Source organism: Petromyzon marinus, unplaced genomic scaffold (assembly GCF_048934315.1).
Source record: "Petromyzon marinus isolate PM22_M1 ecotype Great Lakes invasive population unplaced genomic scaffold, UKy_Petmar_22M1.pri1.0 PM_G_Scaffold_59, whole genome shotgun sequence".
Taxonomy (NCBI): Eukaryota; Metazoa; Chordata; class Hyperoartia; order Petromyzontiformes; family Petromyzontidae; genus Petromyzon; species Petromyzon marinus.
The window spans coordinates 121,245-141,952 of record NW_027423012.1 but is presented as its reverse complement, the minus strand read 5'-3'; the positions used below and the strand labels follow the sequence as shown (position 1 = coordinate 141,952).

The window sequence follows — 20,708 nt, the reverse complement described above, 5'->3', positions numbered from 1 at the left end:
ACTTAGCCACCCACACACTCATTCACTCACTCACCTAGCCACCCACAGACACAGTCACTCATTCACTCAGTGACTCATCTAGCCACCCACACAGTCACTCACCTAGCCACCAACACTCAGTCACTCACCTAGCCACCCACACACTCACTCATTCACTCACTTAGCCACCCACACAGACACTTAGTCACTCATTCAGTCACTCACCTAGCCACCCACAGTCACTCACCTAGCCACCCACACAGTCACTCATTCACGCAGTCACTCACCTAGCCACCCACAGTCACTCATTCACTCACTCACCTAGCCACCCACACACTCAGTCACTCACCTAGCCACCCACACACTCAGTCACTCATTCACTCAGTCACTCACCTAGCCACCCACACACTCATTCACTCAGTCACTCACCTAGCCACCCACACACTCAGTCACTCAGTCACTCACCTAGCCACCCACACACTAGTCACTCACCTACCCTATGCCCAACTTCCTTCATGTCTCCACGCTCATGTTCAATCGATTCCAGTTCGATGTCAAACATGCATCTCTCCATACTTTTATTTTCAAACACTGTTCTATTTTCTCTTGGGGTTTATATTTGCAAGCGTATTAACCTGCTAAATACACGCACTGTACAGAATGCCAACCCATGTTTTTCAATGGGATTTTCAATGAGTCGGGGTATATTTTTACCAGCCCCCCCCAAAAGGGTCTCTTTGGCATTTATTTCAGAGCTCTCCGTTATGAAATTAAATGGGCAATATTAGTGCCATGGGCTACAGCAAGAAAGGAGCATCACTCGTGGTGGGAGCAAAAACTTTGGCTATGAGCAAGTTGAGAACCCCCCCAAATTGTAAATTAATTGGAGCCGCTAAAGTTACGGCACCCGAGGACTGCCAAGTGAAATCTGGTTTGGGGCTCATGGACAAAATAGCAATGCACACGGCAGACAAACTCGGCAGGTTAAGGAGACTAATCATAATTATTTTAATTTCAACATTCTTCATTTCCACTGCGACCTTTAAAATCTTTCGGTACAGTCAATATAGAAATCTAAATTAATCCTCCAAAAAATGACAACTAAAATGTAAACGCGTCAATTGCACTTTCGACCTATACCCACGGTTAACTTTCAACAAGAGTGATGGGACATTCACAAATAGTACACAAAGTGACAATGATGTTGACACCGACGTTCAATACGGCATGAAACATGTTGAGTTGTCTTCTATGAAGGCTGGGCAGTGGAGAAGCACAGTTTGAGGGTGTAGAGGTATGGAACATCTGAGAAAATAAAAACAGGGGAGCCACATGACGTCTTCACTGGAGCACACAAAAACTTAAAACAATGAAGCAATTCTTAGGAGGGTCTTTGTCGATGTCAACAAACTCGTTCAGGGAGCTAAGATAACGTTGAGTTGTGATAAGTGAAAGTGCTTGGCTATGTCAACTTTCAATTCCATTCTGTATATGCAAAGAACAACAACGAAATCCAAATCGCCCATAAATAACAACCTGTTAATATATAATATAACAATCTACAACTGCTTTCGCTTCCTGCAATTTCACCCAAGGCTGCTAGGCAGCCAGTGTACACAGATGGTGCTATGGTAATAACAAGCGCCCCCCCCAAATCTGAACATTAGGTGCTCAACAGAGCGTACGACCAAAGATTTGCCGATAATGCAGCCCCGCTTCAATGTCATCGCACCAACACAAATGGCCAACACCCCACAACTTACTTGCGTTCTTCAGGGGGTGATGGTTAATGCACGCCAGAGCCTCCATGGCATCGTTCTTGGTCTCCCACTCCATCAGGCCGGACACGCTCCTATCGGCTGGACACGTGGACGGACCGTCGCTCATAGAGTCATTTGGGTCGTGTAAAACGCAACACCCTTCGCCATTTTGATTTAAAGCTTTCGTGACTGCAGGGATTCATATTCTTGGTTCTTTCGGTAAAGTCACCACCACGTAGAAGGGAAACAATAAAATAATAAAAATATAAAATAAAATTCTCACGACGTTTCGACTGCAACACAAGCAATCATCATCAGGTGTGAAAACCACAGCAAGAAAATTTTAAAAAAGTGGCGGTTATTTTTAACGTTAGCACCACGGAGAGCGATTTGGCAGTTGTTCAGATGGACGAGTCCATCTATGTTCTGAAAAGAGGAGGGGGGAGACGAAAATAATGGATGCGGTCTGAAAGCCACCGTAAGCGTGAACAATCAATTAAGACCCGAAATGGTTTATCAAATCCTTCCAATGATTGCTAAGCCAGAATCAATCTTCTCGGTTGAAATTGTCTGTGTTTGTATATATTTATTATTTTGTTGTTTCCCTTCTACATGACTTTACCTAAAGAAGCCGTGTTTAAAGGATGGTGTCAGTCGTCGGTGAATTTCTGCAGCAGGAAGGCTTCAGTCCGATGCCTTGGCTACGCTAACACGCTTCAGTCAGCTTGGGCGCGAGTGAATAGCAAGGACTGCTCTCGGGAGAGAATTTCTCACAGGGTTTCTTGAGCATGGCCTCATAGCACACGTTGCAGATCATCTGGTGTCGTGCTGTAAATCAAGCGACGATTGCATGGAGAATACAGTACACGATTTATTCTGTGCCGTGACACGTAAGATAAATAATAAACATACTTTGCGGGACTTACTTTTTCCAGAAAACACTTTGAAAGAGCGGGGCCTCGCAATCGACATTTCGTCGCACAGCTGCGGGGACAGAACGGGCGGCGTTCACGTTATAGTTGGTAACAGTTAACGTGCACCAATCCCGTTTTCCATTTTTAAATTTACATTCGCCAGCTTTGGAGCAGTCTTTCAAAGTGCTCAGATTAGTGTGAACACCAAGCATAGACTCAGGGGGAATGCAACCATTTGCAGAAACAATGTCCAAAGACTGAAATGTAAAGCTTTCGAATACGAATGAATATGAATCGTAATGTATTAAACAGGACAAATTAACGCGAGGTGTTGTCTAGTCTGTAACAAAAAAGTCCCTTTGGAACATCGACTGCATTATTTATACATCTTATGTTTTAACCGCTGAAAGGAAACTACATTACACCATTTAACATTTGTCCCGTCACAGGAAACGTGTCATGGGCCACCACAAACTCCACAACATCAATAGGCTCATCTTAAAAACCCACGATTGTTTCACGTGCAAACTTTGGACTTGAATATTTATAAAAGCTTCACCTGGGAAAACTTTTAAAGAAACCGAACGCGCTCCCCTTCTGCGCTGCTGGCAGCAGGCTGAAGGGGCGGCGGGGGCACGGACCTGCGCGAACATCTCGGCCGTGATGTCCGTGGGTGCGTTGAAGAAGTGCAGCACCGCGGTGGGACGCTGGTTGCGGTTCTTCGCCGCCTTCTCGCTGTCGGCATAGCGGTGGTTGCGAGAACCTGTGTAGTCCCTGTAGCTGTCGGTGCCGTCCGGCAGCTCGAACGCCTGGCCCGGCACAATCGACCGCTGCCTCGACACGCTGCCGAGACGAGGGCGGAAGGGAGGGAATAGCGCGAAGAAACTGTTTTTAGTTTTTATTTTATCACGTTCCAAATTTCATGTGCTCTTTGGTTCGATTCGGTAAAGTCACGTGGGTAAAAAATAAAATAACAAAAAATCACGACGTTTCGGCCACAACACAAGTGGCCTTCATCAGGTGAAGGGACCGGACTGTCCAGAGGACAGCGTTGGAGTGAAGACAGCAAGCCCAGGTCGCGTCCTTTAAGCTTGTTGTCGCGGCATCTTTTGAGGAAGGTCAGCGTCTCGATGAGCTTTGACTTCTTGTCCCGTTGTCTGTTGAAAGCTCTAACAGATAGGTGAAAGCCCTCCCCGTAGAGCTTCAAATCTAGAATCCAAATTTCACGTTCGCTATTTCAATAAAGGCCCTCCCCGTAAAGCTTCAAATCTAGAATCCAAATTTCATGTTCGCCACTTCAATAAAGGCTCTGGACAGCAAGTAATCGGGGTCCTCGTGAGCTGTGTGACAAGTGTTTCGTTCACGGTATTCATCAGCTCTCTTTTTCACCGTCCTAAAATTTCGTCACTTGCACTAAATATTTACTAAAGTGTCTTCCCTAAAGAGAAAGCAGTATCCAATTACATTAACAGGATATGACGAGTTACATTTACCAATTTAACACGGGAACAAAAAGGCTCACCAGAGGTTGATTTTATTTCCAAAGATCTGAGACATATTGAGGTGAAAAACCGCCCTGTGCACGGCGTACTGATCTCCCATCTCGACCATGGCGGCTCCCGGCTTGCTCTTCAGGAACTTAACCTACAAAAATAACAACCCGTAAGACGGTTCAGCATCGCGCAATCTTGCACGAAAATATCTACAAGTTTCGTTGTAACGCATTGTTGAAATGTGAAGTGTTGGCCGAGGGGCCATTAGAAAACATGCACAAAGAACACTTCGCATTGGGTACATTTTTGTAAAGAAAATGACCAAATGTGTATGTTGTCAATCGGTGAACAAATTTGGTCGTGTGAATCTCCCACTTTATATAACACGATCAGCGCACGACGTGCACCACACGCATGCGTACGCATTGCACCGCGGTTGAACCTTTGGAAGAAAAAAAACGGGGACTCATTTCAAAGCAGGTGCGCGCAACACCCAGCGAAGGCACCTTCTCCACGTCGCCGAAGAGGCAGAGGATGTTAAACACGCGGTCGCAGTTGAAGCGTTCGGCGTCCAAGTCGTACACAATGAGGACCTTGTTGTCGGCCTGCTGGTTCATCATGGCCTGCACGTGCTGGCCCTGGGTACCACCCAGGTTGCCCATTCCTCCCATGCCCATTCCTCCCCCACCGCCCATGCCCATGCCGTCGCCGCCAGATCCGTAGTCGACGCCCGGTGGCGATGGCTGCTGGTGGCCTGTGACGCAAATACACAAGAGGGGGAAACGCATCGTGAACAGCTGAAACTCTCTAAACTTCTCTGAAAAACAGATTTACCACAGCCATCATCCTACACACACGTGTGCCCTTTCCTATAAGATCAGGCAACCCAGGATTCACCACTCTACCCCTTGGAGACACTGGAAAACATTGGTCCAGAAGACTCAGTTGCCTAGGGAAGACTAAACTAGTTTTTATTTTAGGTTGAGGCCCACCAAGCTCTTATTCAGCATAGCTTGTTTTAAATACCCAATACATCTGATAACTGTTGGAAATATCGTCTCTTAAAACACAAAGCAACTCGTACGTTGCAATTGTTAACCGCAAAAAAAGGTTTTTAGGATGCACCTTAACACTAATTCCAAATAAGAAATGTTCTCAACAGGCAGCAGGTTCTTTCAATCTGACAGCAAGCTGAAGGAAACCGAAATTACAGCATTCGCAACAAAGGGATTACCTCCACAGTCGCCACCACCGCAAGCGTGTGCTTTGGGATGTTCGCCAAGGAGAGACGTTTGCTTCGCTGGCATCACTGCATTGCCCTCTGAAAACAACAAAAAAACGATCACCAAATTCACCCACGGGAAACATAAGCGCTCACTGCTGCACAAAATATGACAATCCAAAAAATTAATTCTGCACCCAGAACATTCACACTACCAACACATTAAGAAATTCCGGGCACACTCCACAAGGGGGCGCGCTGCGTCTGCCCATAAAACAATCGGCGGTATTTTAAAAATGCAGATTTCACACGGCACAACATAAATAACGAGTGCCATACAAAATACAGCGCGTAAAGAAATGCTCATCGCAAGAAGAAGAAAAAAACAAAATTTATTGGAGGTGTACAGATGCACGCGACAAATTGTTCCGAGGTGCGGCGTCAGCGAGTGTCCGTGGTTGCCGCCTGCGATGCCCGCTCGTTTCTTACCCAGTCTACGCTTCGACGGGAACACAAAGTTGCCCAGAGTCGGGCGGCGGCTGACGACCCATCGCGAGGAGGATGGAACAGAAAGGCCGGCACCTTCTTTCCTGCGCCAACAGCAGTCACACTCGGCACAAACGGACCCCCCCGCGTTGTCCGTGCCACCGCACCTCTCGCTCTCCGGCGACCCTTTTTGGTTTGGGGCTTAAAATTGGGACGCTTGAAGTGGGCGACGGGGCCTTACGAACCTTTAAAATGAAAAAGATCGCCGCTTATAAACCGATGCGAAATGCGTTGTGTCTGGCATCTGCAATGTCAAAAGCCTCGTTTGCAAACAAAACTTTAGCAAGGCAGTCTAAACGTACGAGCGTGGAGGTAAATTCTCACCAACGGAGCGATTTTAAGCCCCAAACGCATCGGCACGCATTCCGTTCGGCTTATTTCCAAGTCCCGTTCGCGGTGAATGCGGGCTTTCGTCGCTCCCAGCTTCTTCGCGGCGGTTCCGGTGCTTTGCCGGTCTGTCAGCGCCGTGTCCCCCGGTGCCTGCGGCTGGACGCGGGTTATCCGATGGCCTCTGCCAAGCGGCACGTGGCGGTTGTGGTGCAGCGGATGCAGCGTGCTGCGCCGAGTGTTCCGTGACGTGGCGCTGCAGGCGTGGGGTGCGCGGGTCGGCCGTGCGTGTCACAGCGGTGGCGGCGTGTTGGTTGCTTGGTCCCTGGTGCCTCCCAAGTGCCGACGAGGATGTCGCCAATGTCGCCGTTCGTGTCGTCGCCGTTCACGTCGGTGGCTGTTGGCTGCCGGGCGCTTGATTGCTCGTGTGTTGCTTGCAAATTGCCTCCGTGTGCTTCTGTGTGCGGCAATGCTCGCAGATGCTCCTTGTAGCGTTGATGTTGGGAGTGAGGAAAATACTCTTCGAAGCGTTTACGGAAATTTGGCGATTAAATCAAACCGCACCGTGTCCCTGAAGCTCCCTTGATAAAGTGGCGAGACTTACCTCTTCGGAAACTAATATCTGTGCGTACACACAATGTACTCGGGACAAAGATACCATTTTCCTGTTCAGGCTCAATCGTACCAAATTAAAAGGGTTACTTTATAATAAGTGATATTTTCAATCGTAAATATCGGCTTTTCTGACATCCTCTAAGCTTCTCCGCTTAGTATCCAGACACCACATAATGCAGTCAAGGTTTCTCAACCCTACAAAATATAAAAACGCAACGTGCAATGTCCACCTCAAATATGCCAGTGAAAGTTGGCACCTACTTCTGATCCAACAGACACACACCCTGGTAAATCTAAATATAAAAGTAAAACCTTGGATTGCGAGTAACTTGGTCTGCAAGTGTTTTGCAAGACGAGCTAAAATTGTAAATAAATATTAACTTGATAAACGAGCGAGGTCTTGCAATACGAGCAGTGTACGTGTAGACACACTTTGTACTGCCGTGAGTCACGTGATCACACAACTGATAGACGAGTGCTTTGATGTACGAGCGCTTTGGATTACAAACACGTTCCCGGAACGAATTATGCTCGCAATGCAAGGTTTTACACTGTAGTGTAAAAATCCCCAGCCTTGATACACCCCGAACAACCGAGTACCCGCCCATGGGCCACATGCACTTGACGTTGGGAAAATCTTCAAAGCTGATCAAAATCTAAAACGCCACCAACTTAATGGCAATGTCTATCGCATGTCCAGTACCAGGGCAACAGCTTTAATGGTAACAAAAAAATTAATCCAATGGATTATTGAACACTCCAGCAGCCACATGCCTCCTTGTGAATCCTGTTCTTCACAACATTCACTTATACTGCCAAATTGTTCTGAAGGGTAAACTAGAAAAAACAAAGTACACGGGCACGAGTTTAAAACCAATCTGCCCAGAGTAAACTACGCAAGCTTAGCATGGGCTAAAAAAACACAAAGATTATTTAGTTATATGTTGCGCTAGCTGTTACTACCCGGCTTCGCCCGGGACTTGGATCCACCACGCCCGGCCGCCTTTGTCTCCCCAGTGGCGATGTTCACACACCACAGCAGTTACTCGTTTGAGGCTGAGTCGACCTAGGGGAGGCCCAGGACCGGTTAAAATAATCGTCACCGGTGGTGGCGGTGAACGGGAATCGAACTTGGGTCGCCGGGTTCGTAGCGCAGCGTAGCGCTAACCGCTACACTACGGGTCACGTGACAGATTTGACGTCACAGCTCACTTGCCGTGCAAAAAATAAATGCATTATCGAGCTCCCCCCCCCCCAAAAACAAAAGTGTATTTGTGTAATGTTTGCACGGTATACAGTCTGGAAAGTACCCACATGGCAAATTTCCAGTTTGTTGCATGTCGGGAAGTACGCTAAACATTTTGAACAGACACACATATTCACAACTTTGCCTTTTATATATATGGAGATGATAGGTATAAACGAAAATAACCTTGACCAGCTCTACACAATTGCAGTGATTGATACAAAAGAGGGGAATGGCGTTTCAAATAACTTCCTGTGACAACGACCAAGTTCTGTAGATTGTAAACAGTACACCAATGTGCTTCAAGACAACCAAGTGTCTGCAGGTGTGACATTTTTCTGCAACCAAAATCTCAAGTGCAGAAGCTGCATTATCCTCTTGAGAACGCTCCAAACTTCCCCCTCTACTTGGCCACTGATCTTCAAGTATAACACGGCGAAGCCGGCCGCGTACAGAAATAGTCAATGCCTGTTTCATCACGCCGTGCACACCCCTCCCCTTGCGTTAAAAACGTCACCCCCCCCCCCCCCACACACCGAGGGCTCACCACCACCAGCTGTCGAGAGAGCGCGGCTCTGATATGCTCGATATTGGTCTTACCTTGCTTGAGGCCAGGGTTGGTGAAGGCCCAGGTCTCAGAGTCATTTTTAAACACATTCAGACGCGTCGCCTGTAAAGAGGACACAGCAGGGGGAAAAGATAAACATTATTCGTGGCCAGCATATAGGGCATAGATGCTGGGAAAAAATTATATAACTTTAGAACCTTCTTTGGTTCTTTCGGTAAAGTCTCCACGTAGAATGAGGATAAAAAAATAAAATAAAACAATAAAATTCTCACGACGTTTCGGCCACAACACAAGTGGCCTTCTTCAGGTGATAGGAACAAACCTGTCGTCCCGACCTTGTGTTGTGGCCGAAACGTCGTGATAATTTGATTGTTTTATTTTATTATTTTATTCTCATTCTACGTGGTGACTTTACCGAAAGAACCAAAGAAGATGAATCCTTGCAGTCACGAAAGCTTTAAATCGAAACTTTAGAACCATTTAAAATTTACAAGCATAATAATTATTAAGCGGTCATTACCCCCGAGACAATTACGGCACGCAACTTGCGGTGAAGCCGAGGTACTTAACGCAACCCTTAACTTCCTGGGAGATGAATGAATAAGAGCTGCCACACGTAGGAAGTCAACGATAAGCTAAACTTTCGCACCGTACGTAGCAAAAGCATGCTTATCGGAGTTGTGGGAAAACAGTGGCCTTCTGCCACCAGTTTTTTTTTTAAGATCACGTGTTGATTATCCCTCTTCGTTGGAACAAGCTCCCTTCGTGTTTGCAGATAAAAATCGCTATCCCTCGGTGGCCTATTTAAATTCGAAACTTGTTTAATTGCACAAGTTTGGCATGCTCTGCCTAACTCGGTATTATTTATTCGCAGTGTTCCTCGTGTACTGTAAAGCGTTAGCCTTGATCGTATACCTCAAAAATGTTGAAGTGCCATAACCCCGTTATGAAAATGATGCATTCGTTATTACTGTTCTGTAATTTTATTTCCTGCTAACAATGTAACATCTCCCCTCAGGTACTCTGCAGGTCTCGCAAAGCGGTCTATGGCTGAATGTTAATCACCCGTCACCAAATAAAATCGAATTAAAAACCAACTCTACCCTTCCCACTGGATGCGAATTTTCCATTAACTGGCTCAGGGCACTGGCTCAGATGAGAACCACCCTCACACGGTAATATCAATTGGGAAAAGTTTGACTTTAGACAACGGCAAGGATGCCCGTCATGCACAATGGGTTGTTGTAGGTTGTGGGGCTGTGTGGTGGGCAGCTGTAAAATCCATTGGGTGCATTGTATTTCTATGCTGCCACAATATATGCTACACTCCTTTACCCCGCACACAAGTCAAATAACCCCCACAACAGGCATCGAGTGCGGAAGCCCTCATCTAGCAATGAATTGCCGTGTGTATTCAGCATTATTTGCTCACCAAAGTGGTCAATTCAGTATATTAAATGAAATCTTTGGTCTGCGGGTGAAAAAAACCAGGTTGTGGTGCACACACTTGTGAATGTACAAAATATCGGTTGTACTTGCCCTCGCATACTCCACTATAAGAGTACAGCAGCCCGAATAGATGTCCGCTCCATTCAGAGATGAGTTCGCTCTTTCGGCGCTCTCAACCGAAACAAACGTGGCCAAAAATTAAGGAAAACACGACCATTTCATTTTAATAACAATACATTTAGCATCTCCAAAATAACACGTAAAATTACGTGAATGGCGGATATATCGTTACGGTTATGCATCTCGTTGAAAGGATATTCCACAAAGGCCTGCAGGCCATTCTTCCTGAAGATCACAATGCGTTGCAGAGGCCCAAATGGTTTGCAAATGTTGTAAAGCACATCCTGCAGGACCACATGGAGCACACAAACGCAGCGAGGTGATTTTGCACGCATTACCAAGTAAATTTGAAAAGCTTTTTTTCCAGTGAATTTTTAAGATCGAGCCATACAGGACATCAACGCTTTCCAAAATCAACATTAGGTCTATATATTGTTTTTTATTCAATGCCATTGGTAGACTTCGAAGCACAAACAAAAAACACGACTTCAATTGCCTCAAATGAACCAAAGGATCAATGTAATTTCCTTAGCAAAGCCATTCACTGTAATCCAAAACGGACATAATTTCACTCGTATAAATGAAACACGCGCGTGTGTGCATGGCACACCCGACAAACTATTCACACATTAATGTCCAGCTGCTGTAAGTGTAACAATGCCCACCGTGGTGATGGGGTAGATGGGGTTGAGGATGGTGAAGAGCAGGACGTGGTTGCTGTTGCCGTTGTCCCCCGGGACACCAGGGCGCCAAAGCTTCTGGCTGGTAGAGAAGTTAAAGTAGGCCGGCTGCCCACACACGTAGACGGAGCCCTTGGACAAGTAGTCGACGCAGCTGCAGGAGCTCTCCGGGTCTTCAAACTCCACCAGCGCCTGCCGCGTCTTGGGTATCATCACCACGTAGCTGCACGGAGGGAGCGATTCAAACGAGTGCCGTTATTCAAAGATGTGGCCGACTTTAAAACGCGTGCCTGTTGTTGTTAATGTTAAACACGAGGTTGGTCTGCTCCAAGTCACCTCATTTGATCTCAAGAAATGTTTCAATGCATGCAACGGAGTGGAGACTGGTTGGATGCAGGTTAGATGCCACGTCCCATTTCAGTTTGGCAGTGTAGTACGTTGCAATTGAATGTACTGTAAGAATATAATTATATTTAAAATACATCTTTAGGGTAATATAGTCTTCTTCTGTCGATGTATCACCTGACAAACGAAGCCTCTTCAAACGTACATAAACAAGGTACGTGTGTGCACCATTTCAATACGAGATATTAATTTTTAACACGGTTACTAATCACACTTGAACGTGTGCCGCTTTTGTCAGACGGCACAACAAAAGCAGCAGCGGCACTTTAATTCGGAGGGAATTCGTGACTTGGGAAAATTGAAAAACAAACGGTTTTTGTTTCGATTTAAAGCTTTCGTGACTGCAAGGATGAATCTTCTTTGGTTCTTTCGGTAAAGTCACCAACACGTAGAATGAGAATAAAATAATAAATTAATACAATAAAATAACACAATTCTCACGACGTTTCGGCCACAACACAAGTGGCCTTCATCAGGTGAAGGGACGAAACTGTCCCATTTCAGTTTGGCAGTCTCGTCCCTTCACCTGATGAAGGCCACTTGTGTTGTGGCCCAAAACGTCGTGAGAATTTTATCGTGTTATTTTAATTTTGATCGATTTATTATTTTATTCTCATTCTACGCCGTGGTGACTTTACCGAAAGAACCCCAAAGATGATGAAGCGGTTTTTGGTTGGTCACTTGAGGCTGTAAAGGCCCCGAGTAAGCCACGCCCGGCGTCGCCGATCACGCCGTGACGTGGGCAACGCCGCGCCCTCTCGTCCGCCGCCACACGCGGCCACGACTTTTTATTTACGGAAGTGGTTCTTGAGCTTTAATCTGCAGCCTTGCCACCCCCCCTTTGGTTCTCAATATTTTTTTTAAAACGTACAATGTTTATTAATTTAGAGGTTTGATGGAACAAAGTAGCGGTGCTTACGTGCCCGTGCTCAATGTGTTTCGATGATTTACCTTGTTAAAAATAATCTGGCACGTCTTGCGCCCCCAGAAAGGGCATCTCCCACCCCGTGCTTAAGAACCATCGAGTATTTTCGTGTTATGCAATTTCTTGAGTTGTCGAAGCGAAAATCGGTAATATTCGAATTTCCAAGGTCTACGTTCACTCCACGTCCGCAAACACCACCACCACAACAATAATAACAATAACAACAATAATAACAACAATAATAACAACAATAATAATAACAACAATAATAACACCAATAATAATAACAACTATAATAACAATAATCTTTGTTTTTTTCGGTAAAGTCACGTATAAATAAGAAATAATAAAATAACATAATAGCGTACGACGTTTCGGTTGCAACACAAGCAGCCATCATCAGGTACAGAAGAGCTAAATTTACGAGAGAGGGGAGACACATAACCTCAGATGTATACACAGACACCCAAGTAGGGGGAACTAACACCGACACAATAGGGGACACAGAGAGAGAAGCATACCAAACAGACAAGAGTTTAGCAGAATTTGGAAACCAAATAAAGCAACACAGACGGTCGGTCAAAACACAATTAACGCAAAGCCTGGTTGATTACGTTATTTCAAAGATTGCTAAATTGCAAGTTAAGTATGAAATTTAAGATACAGACGGCACACACACACATAGACATTAAAGTAGAGCGGACCAGCACAGGTACAAGCACACAGTGAAGTCGCCTTAAATAGGCAGAGAAGGCAAGGCTGAGAGACAATGGGACATATTAGCATGAGAAGGCAAGGCTGAGAGACAATGGGACATTTTAGCATCAGGTATGCATAGAGCAAAGTGGAGCACGGCAGCAAACATTCGGAAGCACCAAGACCGACACACAGGCAGAGACAGCACAGAGAAACAAATCCAAGCACAGACACAAAGGCAGATACACAAGCAGAGACAACACACAGACAACACAAGACAACACAAAGACAGACACAAAGATACAGACCTTATACCTCCCCGTAGAGGCGGTTTAAACTTGGTTCAAAGGTTTCGTGACTGCAGGAATTAATCTTTGGTGTTTTCGGTAAACAACAATAACAATAATACAGCTTCCTTCCCCATGCGGGCAACGGTCACCACCGACTGGTCACCTGACTAGGCCAAAGTGCCGCACGGCCTCCACGAGGTCCGACTCGAGGGCTGTGTCCAAGAGTCCCCGCACGTGAACCACAGCCGACGGTGGGGGCTTGTGTGGGTCCTCAAACGTGTCCTGTGCACGTCGGCAAGGAAGCAAACTCAACACGACTATTGTGCAAAGCTGTTGTTTCCTCCTATACCGAGAAGACAGTTTTCAGTTTCATTTATTTGGTATAGCCCTGTGAGCCATTCGGCTCTTGAATCGGGTGCAACCGCAACAAACAAAAACATGAACAAGAAAAACATCTTACAGTGATTATGTGACTGTGCAAACAGAAAATCCAGGAAAAATCAGCAAAATAATCCTTGAAATAGCACCGTACACCAACGCTGTGTGCAAAAATCCCAGTGGGATGCAAGTCAAACAACAACAACAACCACAAGACAACTTAGATTAAGGCCATCAGTCTAACTCCGTACTACAACAAAACAAACATGGCCAAACCATAAAACTTTTTCAAAATCACCAAAATAAAGCCACGGCTAACATCGCCGGCAAGTGATATCGGAGCAGATGCAGACACTTGCATTAAAGGGGTTTTTAAATCTGCATCCGTTTGGCAAAAAATGGCCATAGCTCAGTGCCATCATTTCAGTAATCGCTAAGAACGTTCGCGAGTTTAACTTTAAATCTAAACGGCCCTCGAGTTACAAACTCTGGAACTCGCATCCCCCACCGCCAGGTGCGCTTTTGTAGACGCTGTAAAGTTTTATTATTCCGCAAAGTTTTTAATCACATTGGGGAGGGTCGAAGAGCTACCCCACGACGCCATCGCGTGGGACATTTAACACATCGGTATTTTAACTTAATTAGTATTTTAACTTTTGATTTAAAGCTTTCGTGACTGCAGGGATTAATATTCTTGGTTCTTCCGGTAAAGTCACCACGTAGAAGGGAAACAATAAAATAATAAAAATATAAAACAATACAATTCTCACGACGTTTTGACTGCAACACAAGAAGCAATCATCGTCAGGTGTGAAAACCACAGCAAGAAAATTTGAATAAAAGTGGCGTTTTTTTAACGTCAGCACCACGGAGAGCGATTTGAGAGTTTGTTCAGATGGACGAGTCCATCTATGTTCTGAAAAGAGGAGGGGGGAGACGAAAATAATGGATGCGGTCTGAAAGCCACCGTAAGCGTGAACAATTAAGACCCGAAATGGTTTAACAAATCCTTCCAATGATTGCTAAGCCAAAATCCATCTTCTCGGTTGAAATTGTCTCTGTGCTTGTATATGTGGATAGCCTCATGAACGAATCTCTCCTGGAAGGCAATGTTTTTATTCGTGGTCCGCCAGGAAGTGTCTAACTGTGTTGTTGGCCTGACTGGATGTGCTTCACATAATGTTGTTTCAGGTTTGTTGAATTCTCGTCTCTCATCTTTTGCTGTATTTACCTCCGTGATTTGTTCTTGACACCTGATGAAGATCGCTTGCGTTGTGATCGAAACGTCGTGATTGTTTTTTTAAATATAATTTAATTGTATTTCTACATACGTGACTTTACCGAAAAAAACAATGAGTAATGTTTTTATTGTTTCATATTTTTATTATTTTAGTTCAGTGCAAAGAGAATACACACCCTTAGAAGAGAAAACGCCGTCTAAAAAAATTACACTGGAAATAGCCCAAAGTGTTAACGAACACGAAATCCACGTTTACCAAAACGCGTTTTACTGAACGTAAGCAGAGCCTAGCGATGCTGTGGTCCGCGTGGTCCATCCCCAACACCAACAACGAGAAGCTCTTCGCAACGGCACTGGAATCTGCGAGTTACAAAGCTAAACAATCACGTTAAATAATATAAACACGGCTGGTGGTGGTGGTGGCACGTCGCCTGAGTGAAGCCTCTGGCCCAGGCCTCACAACGAGGCTCTGGGCGAGGAGGAGTAAAATAAACATCTTCTCGTTATAAAAACACCTCGTCAAGTCGCTCGTCACTGACGCTCACCATCGCGCCCGCCTGGACGCGGTCGTTGCCTTCGCCATTGACTCCCAGGCGCTTGGCCGCGTGCCGGGCGGCGGAGGCGGCGGCGGTGGTCAACATCGTGATGGCGTGGAGCGCCGGAGGGAATCGATTCGCGATCTTGTCGCTCGAAAACGACGCCCGCGCGGATCGCCGAGCGTCAGCGGCAGCAGCGGGCGGCGGCGGCGGGGCGATTCCAACGCGTGACATCGATTCTCGGATCGATGTGGCCTCTGGCGATGTTCGCGCGGCTTGGTGTGACCCCACAGCCACTCGTCACGTGACGCCTCTCTCGGCCGACTGGGGCCGGCGACGGAGATCTGAAGCAGTCGTGGGCCTCCCCCTAGGTCGGACTCGGACTACAATTAAATTTGATTATATTTTTATAATATTAAATAAATAATAATAAATGATAAATAATAATAAATGATAAATAAAAATAATCAAATTTGATTATTGTAAAAGCATTATAAATAAATAAAAAAATCCAATAATCACATTTTATTACTTTTAAATAAGAATAAATAAAAACCACATTTTATTATTTTTTAAATAAGATTAAATAAATAAAAAACATACATTAAAATAATAAAATGTGATTGTTTAAAATAATAAAGAAATATACATTATAAGTTAAAATAATCAAATTGGATTATTTTTCAATAATAATGATTAAATAATAAAATAATTGACCTATTTCGATCACTTTTACATAATAAATAAAGGCAGAAATATTTAATTAATAATTTAGCCTTTCTTTATAACCACAAATAATCACATTTGATTATTTTAAATAATAAGTAAATAAAATTTCGTTTAAAATGTAACTAATCAAATTTGATTATATTTAAATAAGAATAAATAAATAAAAATAATGAAATCTGATTATTATATGAATTAAAAAAAGAGGGATGACATTGTCATCCTCTCAGCCGACAAGGTCAATGCCACTGTCATCATGGATAAAATAGAATATAACAACAAAATTAAAGAATTACTCAATGATGGTAGCTATACAAAAATAAAAAGAGATCCCACCAACAGCCTCGTCATACAAACCAAAATCATTTCTGATTCAACCACATTAATTGATCAAACCAAACAGTTCTCGTTGAAACCTTCTGCTGCCAGGCCACCAAGATTATACGGCTTACCAAAAATACATGAAGTAGCACCCTTCGTCCCATCGTCTCTACTACAGTGAGGGAAAAAAGTATTTGATCCCCCGCTGATTTTGTACGTTTGCCCACTGACTCAACACTGCCCATAGACTCAACACTGCACCATAGACTCAACACTGCACCACCATAGACTCAACACTGTACCATAGACTCAGCACTGCACCATAGACTCAACACCGCACCATAGACTCAACACTGCCCATAGACTCAACACTGCACCATAGACTCAACACTGCACCATAGACTCAACACTGCACCATAGACTCAACACTGCACCATAGATTCAACACTGCCCATAGACTCAACACTGCCCATAGACTCAACACTGCCCATATACTCAACACTGCACCATAGACTCAACACTGCACCATAGACTCAGCACTGCACCATAGACTGAGCACTGCACCATAGACTCAACACTACACCATAGACTCAGCACTGCACCATAGACTCAGCACTGCACCATAGACTCAACACTGCACAATAGACTCAGCACTGTACCATAGACTCAGCACTGCACCATAGACTCAGCACTGCACCATAGACTCAACACTGCACCATAGACTCAGCACTGCACCATAGACTCAGCACTGTACCATAGACTCAACACTGCACCATAGACTCAACACTGCACCATAGACTCAACACTGCCCATAGACTCAACACTGCACCATAGACTCAACACCGCACCATAGACTTAACACTGCCCACTGACTCAACACTGCACCATAGACTCAACACTGCCCATAGACTCAGCACTGCACCATAGACTCAGCACTGCACCATAGACTCAACACTGCACCATAGACTCAACACCGCACCATAGACTCAACACTGCCCACTGACTCAACACTGCACCATAGACTCAACACTACACCATAGACTCAACACTGCCCATAGGGGGATCCCTGCCTAGGGGTGTGAGGGGTCAAGGGGATCCCTGCCTAGGGGGTGTGAGGGGTCAAGGGGATCCCTGCCTAGGGGGTGTGAGGGGTCAAGGGGATCCCTGCCTAGGGGGTGTGAGGGGTCAAGGGGATCCCTGCCTAGGGGGTGTGAGGGGTTTTACTGGCACGAAGTTTTCGCCGAGGCTTCGCGGTCCGCCCCTCAAGGCCGCTGTAACTTTATTGACACCACGCGGTTCCTGTAACTTTATTGACACCACGTGGTGTCTGTAACTTTATTGACACCACGTGTGTCACTGTGTGTCGCTGTGTCACTGTGTACACTGTGTGTGTGTACACTGTGTCACTGTGTGTGTGTACACTGTGTGTGTACACTGTGTGTGTGTACACTGTGTGTGTGTACTGTGTGTCACTGTGTGTACACTGTGTGATGTACTGTGTGTCACTGTGTGTGTGTCGCTGTGTGTCACTGTGTGTGGGGAGCGATAGTGTAGCGGTTAGCGCGCTGCGCTATGAACCTGGCGACCCGGGTTCGATTCCCGCTCACGGCCAACACCAGTGACGATTATCTGAACCGGTCCCGGGCTTCCCCTAGGTCGACTCAGCCTAAAATGAGTACCTGGTGCGGTGTGTAAACATTGCCACTAGGGAGACAAAGGCGGTCGGGCGTGGTGCTGGCCACCCACCCCCTCGTGTACCGTTCAGGCCTTCATAGGTGCTCGCTAACAGCACTTGCCCCTACAGTCTAAGGCTATATGGGGGATCTTCAGCAGTTTCTATTGCTGTGGTTGTCCCACCTGATGACGATTGCTTGTGTTGTGATCTAAACGCCGTGATCTGTTATGTTTCTACCCACGTGGTGACTTTACCGAAATAACTCAAGAGTGTGGATTCCTGCAGTCACGACAGCTTCGAATCAAGATTACCTACAAACAACACAACTGAGATGACGAAAAAAGTATTTGATCCCCCGCTGATTTTGTACGTTTGCCCACTGACTCAACACTGCCCATAGACTCAACACTGCACCATAGACTCAACACTGCACCACCATAGACTCAACACTGTACCATAGACTCAGCACTGCACCATAGACTCAACACCGCACCATAGACTCAACACTGCCCATAGACTCAACACTGCACCATAGACTCAACACTGCACCATAGACTCAACACTGCACCATAGACTCAACACTGCACCATAGATTCAACACTGCCCATAGACTCAACACTGCCCATAGACTCAACACTGCCCATATACTCAACACTGCACCATAGACTCAACACTGCACCATAGACTCAGCACTGCACCATAGACTCAGCACTGCACCATAGACTCAACACTACACCATAGACTCAGCACTGCACCATAGACTCAGCACTGCACCATAGACTCAACACTGCACAATAGACTCAGCACTGTACCATAGACTCAGCACTGCACCATAGACTCAGCACTGCACCATAGACTCAACACTGCACCATAGACTCAACACTGCACCATAGACTCAGCACTGCACCATAGACTGAGCACTGCACCATAGACTCAACACTACACCATAGACTCAGCACTGCACCATAGACTCAGCACTGCACCATAGACTCAACACTGCACAATAGACTCAGCACTGTACCATAGACTCAGCACTGCACCATAGACTCAGCACTGCACCATAGACTCAACACTGCACCATAGACTCAGCACTGCACCATAGACTCAGCACTGTACCATAGACTCAACACTGCACCATAGACTCAACACTGCACCATAGACTCAACACTGCCCATAGACTCAACACTGCACCATAGACTCAACACCGCACCATAGACTTAACACTGCCCACTGACTCAACACTGCACCATAGACTCAACACTGCCCATAGACTCAGCACTGCACCATAGACTCAGCACTGCACCATAGACTCAACACTGCACCATAGACTCAACACCGCACCATAGACTCAACACTGCCCACTGACTCAACACTGCACCATAGACTCAACACCACACCATAGACTCAACACTGCCCATAGGGGGATCCCTGCCTAGGGGTGTGAGGGGTCAAGGGGATCCCTGCCTAGGGGGTGTGAGGGGTCAAGGGGATCCCTGCCTAGGGGGTGTGAGGGGTCAAGGGGATCCCTGCCTAGGGGGTGTGAGGGGTCAAGGGGATCCCTGCCTAGGGGGTGTGAGGGGTTTTACTGGCACGAAGTTTTCGCCGAGGCTTCGCGGTCCGCCCCTCTAGGCCGCTGTAACTTTATTGACACCACGCGGTTCCTGTAACTTTATTGACACCACGTGGTGTCTGTAACTTTATTGACACCACGTGTGTCACTGTGTGTCGCTGTGTCACTGTGTACACTGTGTGTGTGTACACTGTGTCACTGTGTGTGTGTACACTGTGTGTGTACACTGTGTGTGTGTACACTGTGTGTGTGTACTGTGTGTCACTGTGTGTACACTGTGTGATGTACTGTGTGTCACTGTGTGTGTGTCGCTGTGTGTCACTGTGTGTGGGGAGCGATAGTGTAGCGGTTAGCGCGCTGCGCTATGAACCTGGCGACCCGGGTTCGATTCCCGCTCACGGCCAACACCAGTGACGATTATCTGAACCGGTCCCGGGCTTCCCCTAGGTCGACTCAGCCTAAAATGAGTACCTGGTGCGGTGTGTAAACATTGCCACTAGGGAGACAAAGGCGGTCGGGCGTGGTGCTGGCCACCCACCCCCTCGTGTACCGTTCAGGCCTTCATAGGTGCTCGCTAACAGCACTTGCCCCTACAGTCTAAGGCTATATGGGGGATCTTTGTATCTTTGTTTTTGTCACTGTGTGTGTCGCTGTGTCACTGTTTGTGTACACTGTGTGTGTACACTGTGTGTGTAGACTGTGTGTGTGTACACTGTGTGTATACACTGTGTGTGTGTACACTGTGTGTGTACACTGTGTTTGTGTACACTGTGTGTGTGTACACTGTGTGTGTACACTGTGTATGTGTACACTATGTGTGTATACACTGTGTGTGTGTACACTGTGTGTGTACACTGTGTATACACTGTGTGTGTACACTGTGTGTGTGTACTGTGTGTACACTGTATGTGTGTATACACTGTGTGTGTGTACACTGTTTGTGTCCGCATTGAACCGAACCCCCGGCAAGGCCATCCACTTAACGTTGAGAGAAAATTCACACGAAATGTCCTTTTCAACGAAGTCT

At 46.1% G+C, this 20,708-nt stretch overlaps 1 protein-coding gene across 5 annotated transcripts; it reads right to left on the bottom strand.

Annotated features, from left to right (window-relative positions):
• Positions 1 to 540: 540 nt before the first annotated feature.
• On the bottom strand, positions 541 to 15,753 carry LOC142918255 (heterogeneous nuclear ribonucleoprotein L-like). 5 transcript variants are annotated; one of them, XM_076062386.1, is made up of 13 exons: positions 15,369 to 15,747; positions 13,399 to 13,517; positions 10,905 to 11,142; positions 10,438 to 10,523; positions 10,210 to 10,306; positions 8,703 to 8,772; positions 5,381 to 5,467; positions 4,653 to 4,900; positions 4,176 to 4,297; positions 3,295 to 3,496; positions 2,666 to 2,723; positions 1,743 to 1,838; positions 541 to 1,284 (listed from the first exon to the last, which is right to left on the bottom strand). In XM_076062386.1, exons 1-13 carry the CDS (start codon positions 15,621 to 15,623, stop codon positions 1,229 to 1,231), a joined length of 1,734 nt encoding a protein of 577 aa, XP_075918501.1. In that variant the 5' UTR covers positions 15,624 to 15,747; the 3' UTR covers positions 541 to 1,228. The 5 variants fall into 5 exon arrangements, with proteins under 5 accessions (XP_075918501.1, XP_075918502.1, XP_075918503.1 ...); XM_076062387.1 differs by having other exon boundaries at positions 15,399 to 15,746; XM_076062388.1 differs by lacking the exon at positions 13,399 to 13,517 and having other exon boundaries at positions 10,905 to 11,120; positions 15,399 to 15,745.
• Between the last annotated feature and the right edge of the window lie 4,955 nt (positions 15,754 to 20,708).

Bases quoted from the DNA above. Each gene is read 5' to 3' on its own strand.
- LOC142918255 (XM_076062386.1), bottom strand. From the start codon at position 15,623: ATGTCACGCGTTGGAATCGCCCCGCCGCCGCCGCCCGCTGCTGCCGCT. The intron at 2,724-3,294 runs GTCCGTGCCCCC...CTGTCCCCGCAG, and splicing joins CGGCCGAGATGTTCGCGCAG to CTGTGCGACGAAATGTCGAT. The intron at 1,839-2,665 runs GTAAGTCCCGCA...CCACGTGTCCAG, and splicing joins CAAAGTGTTTTCTGGAAAAA to CCGATAGGAGCGTGTCCGGC.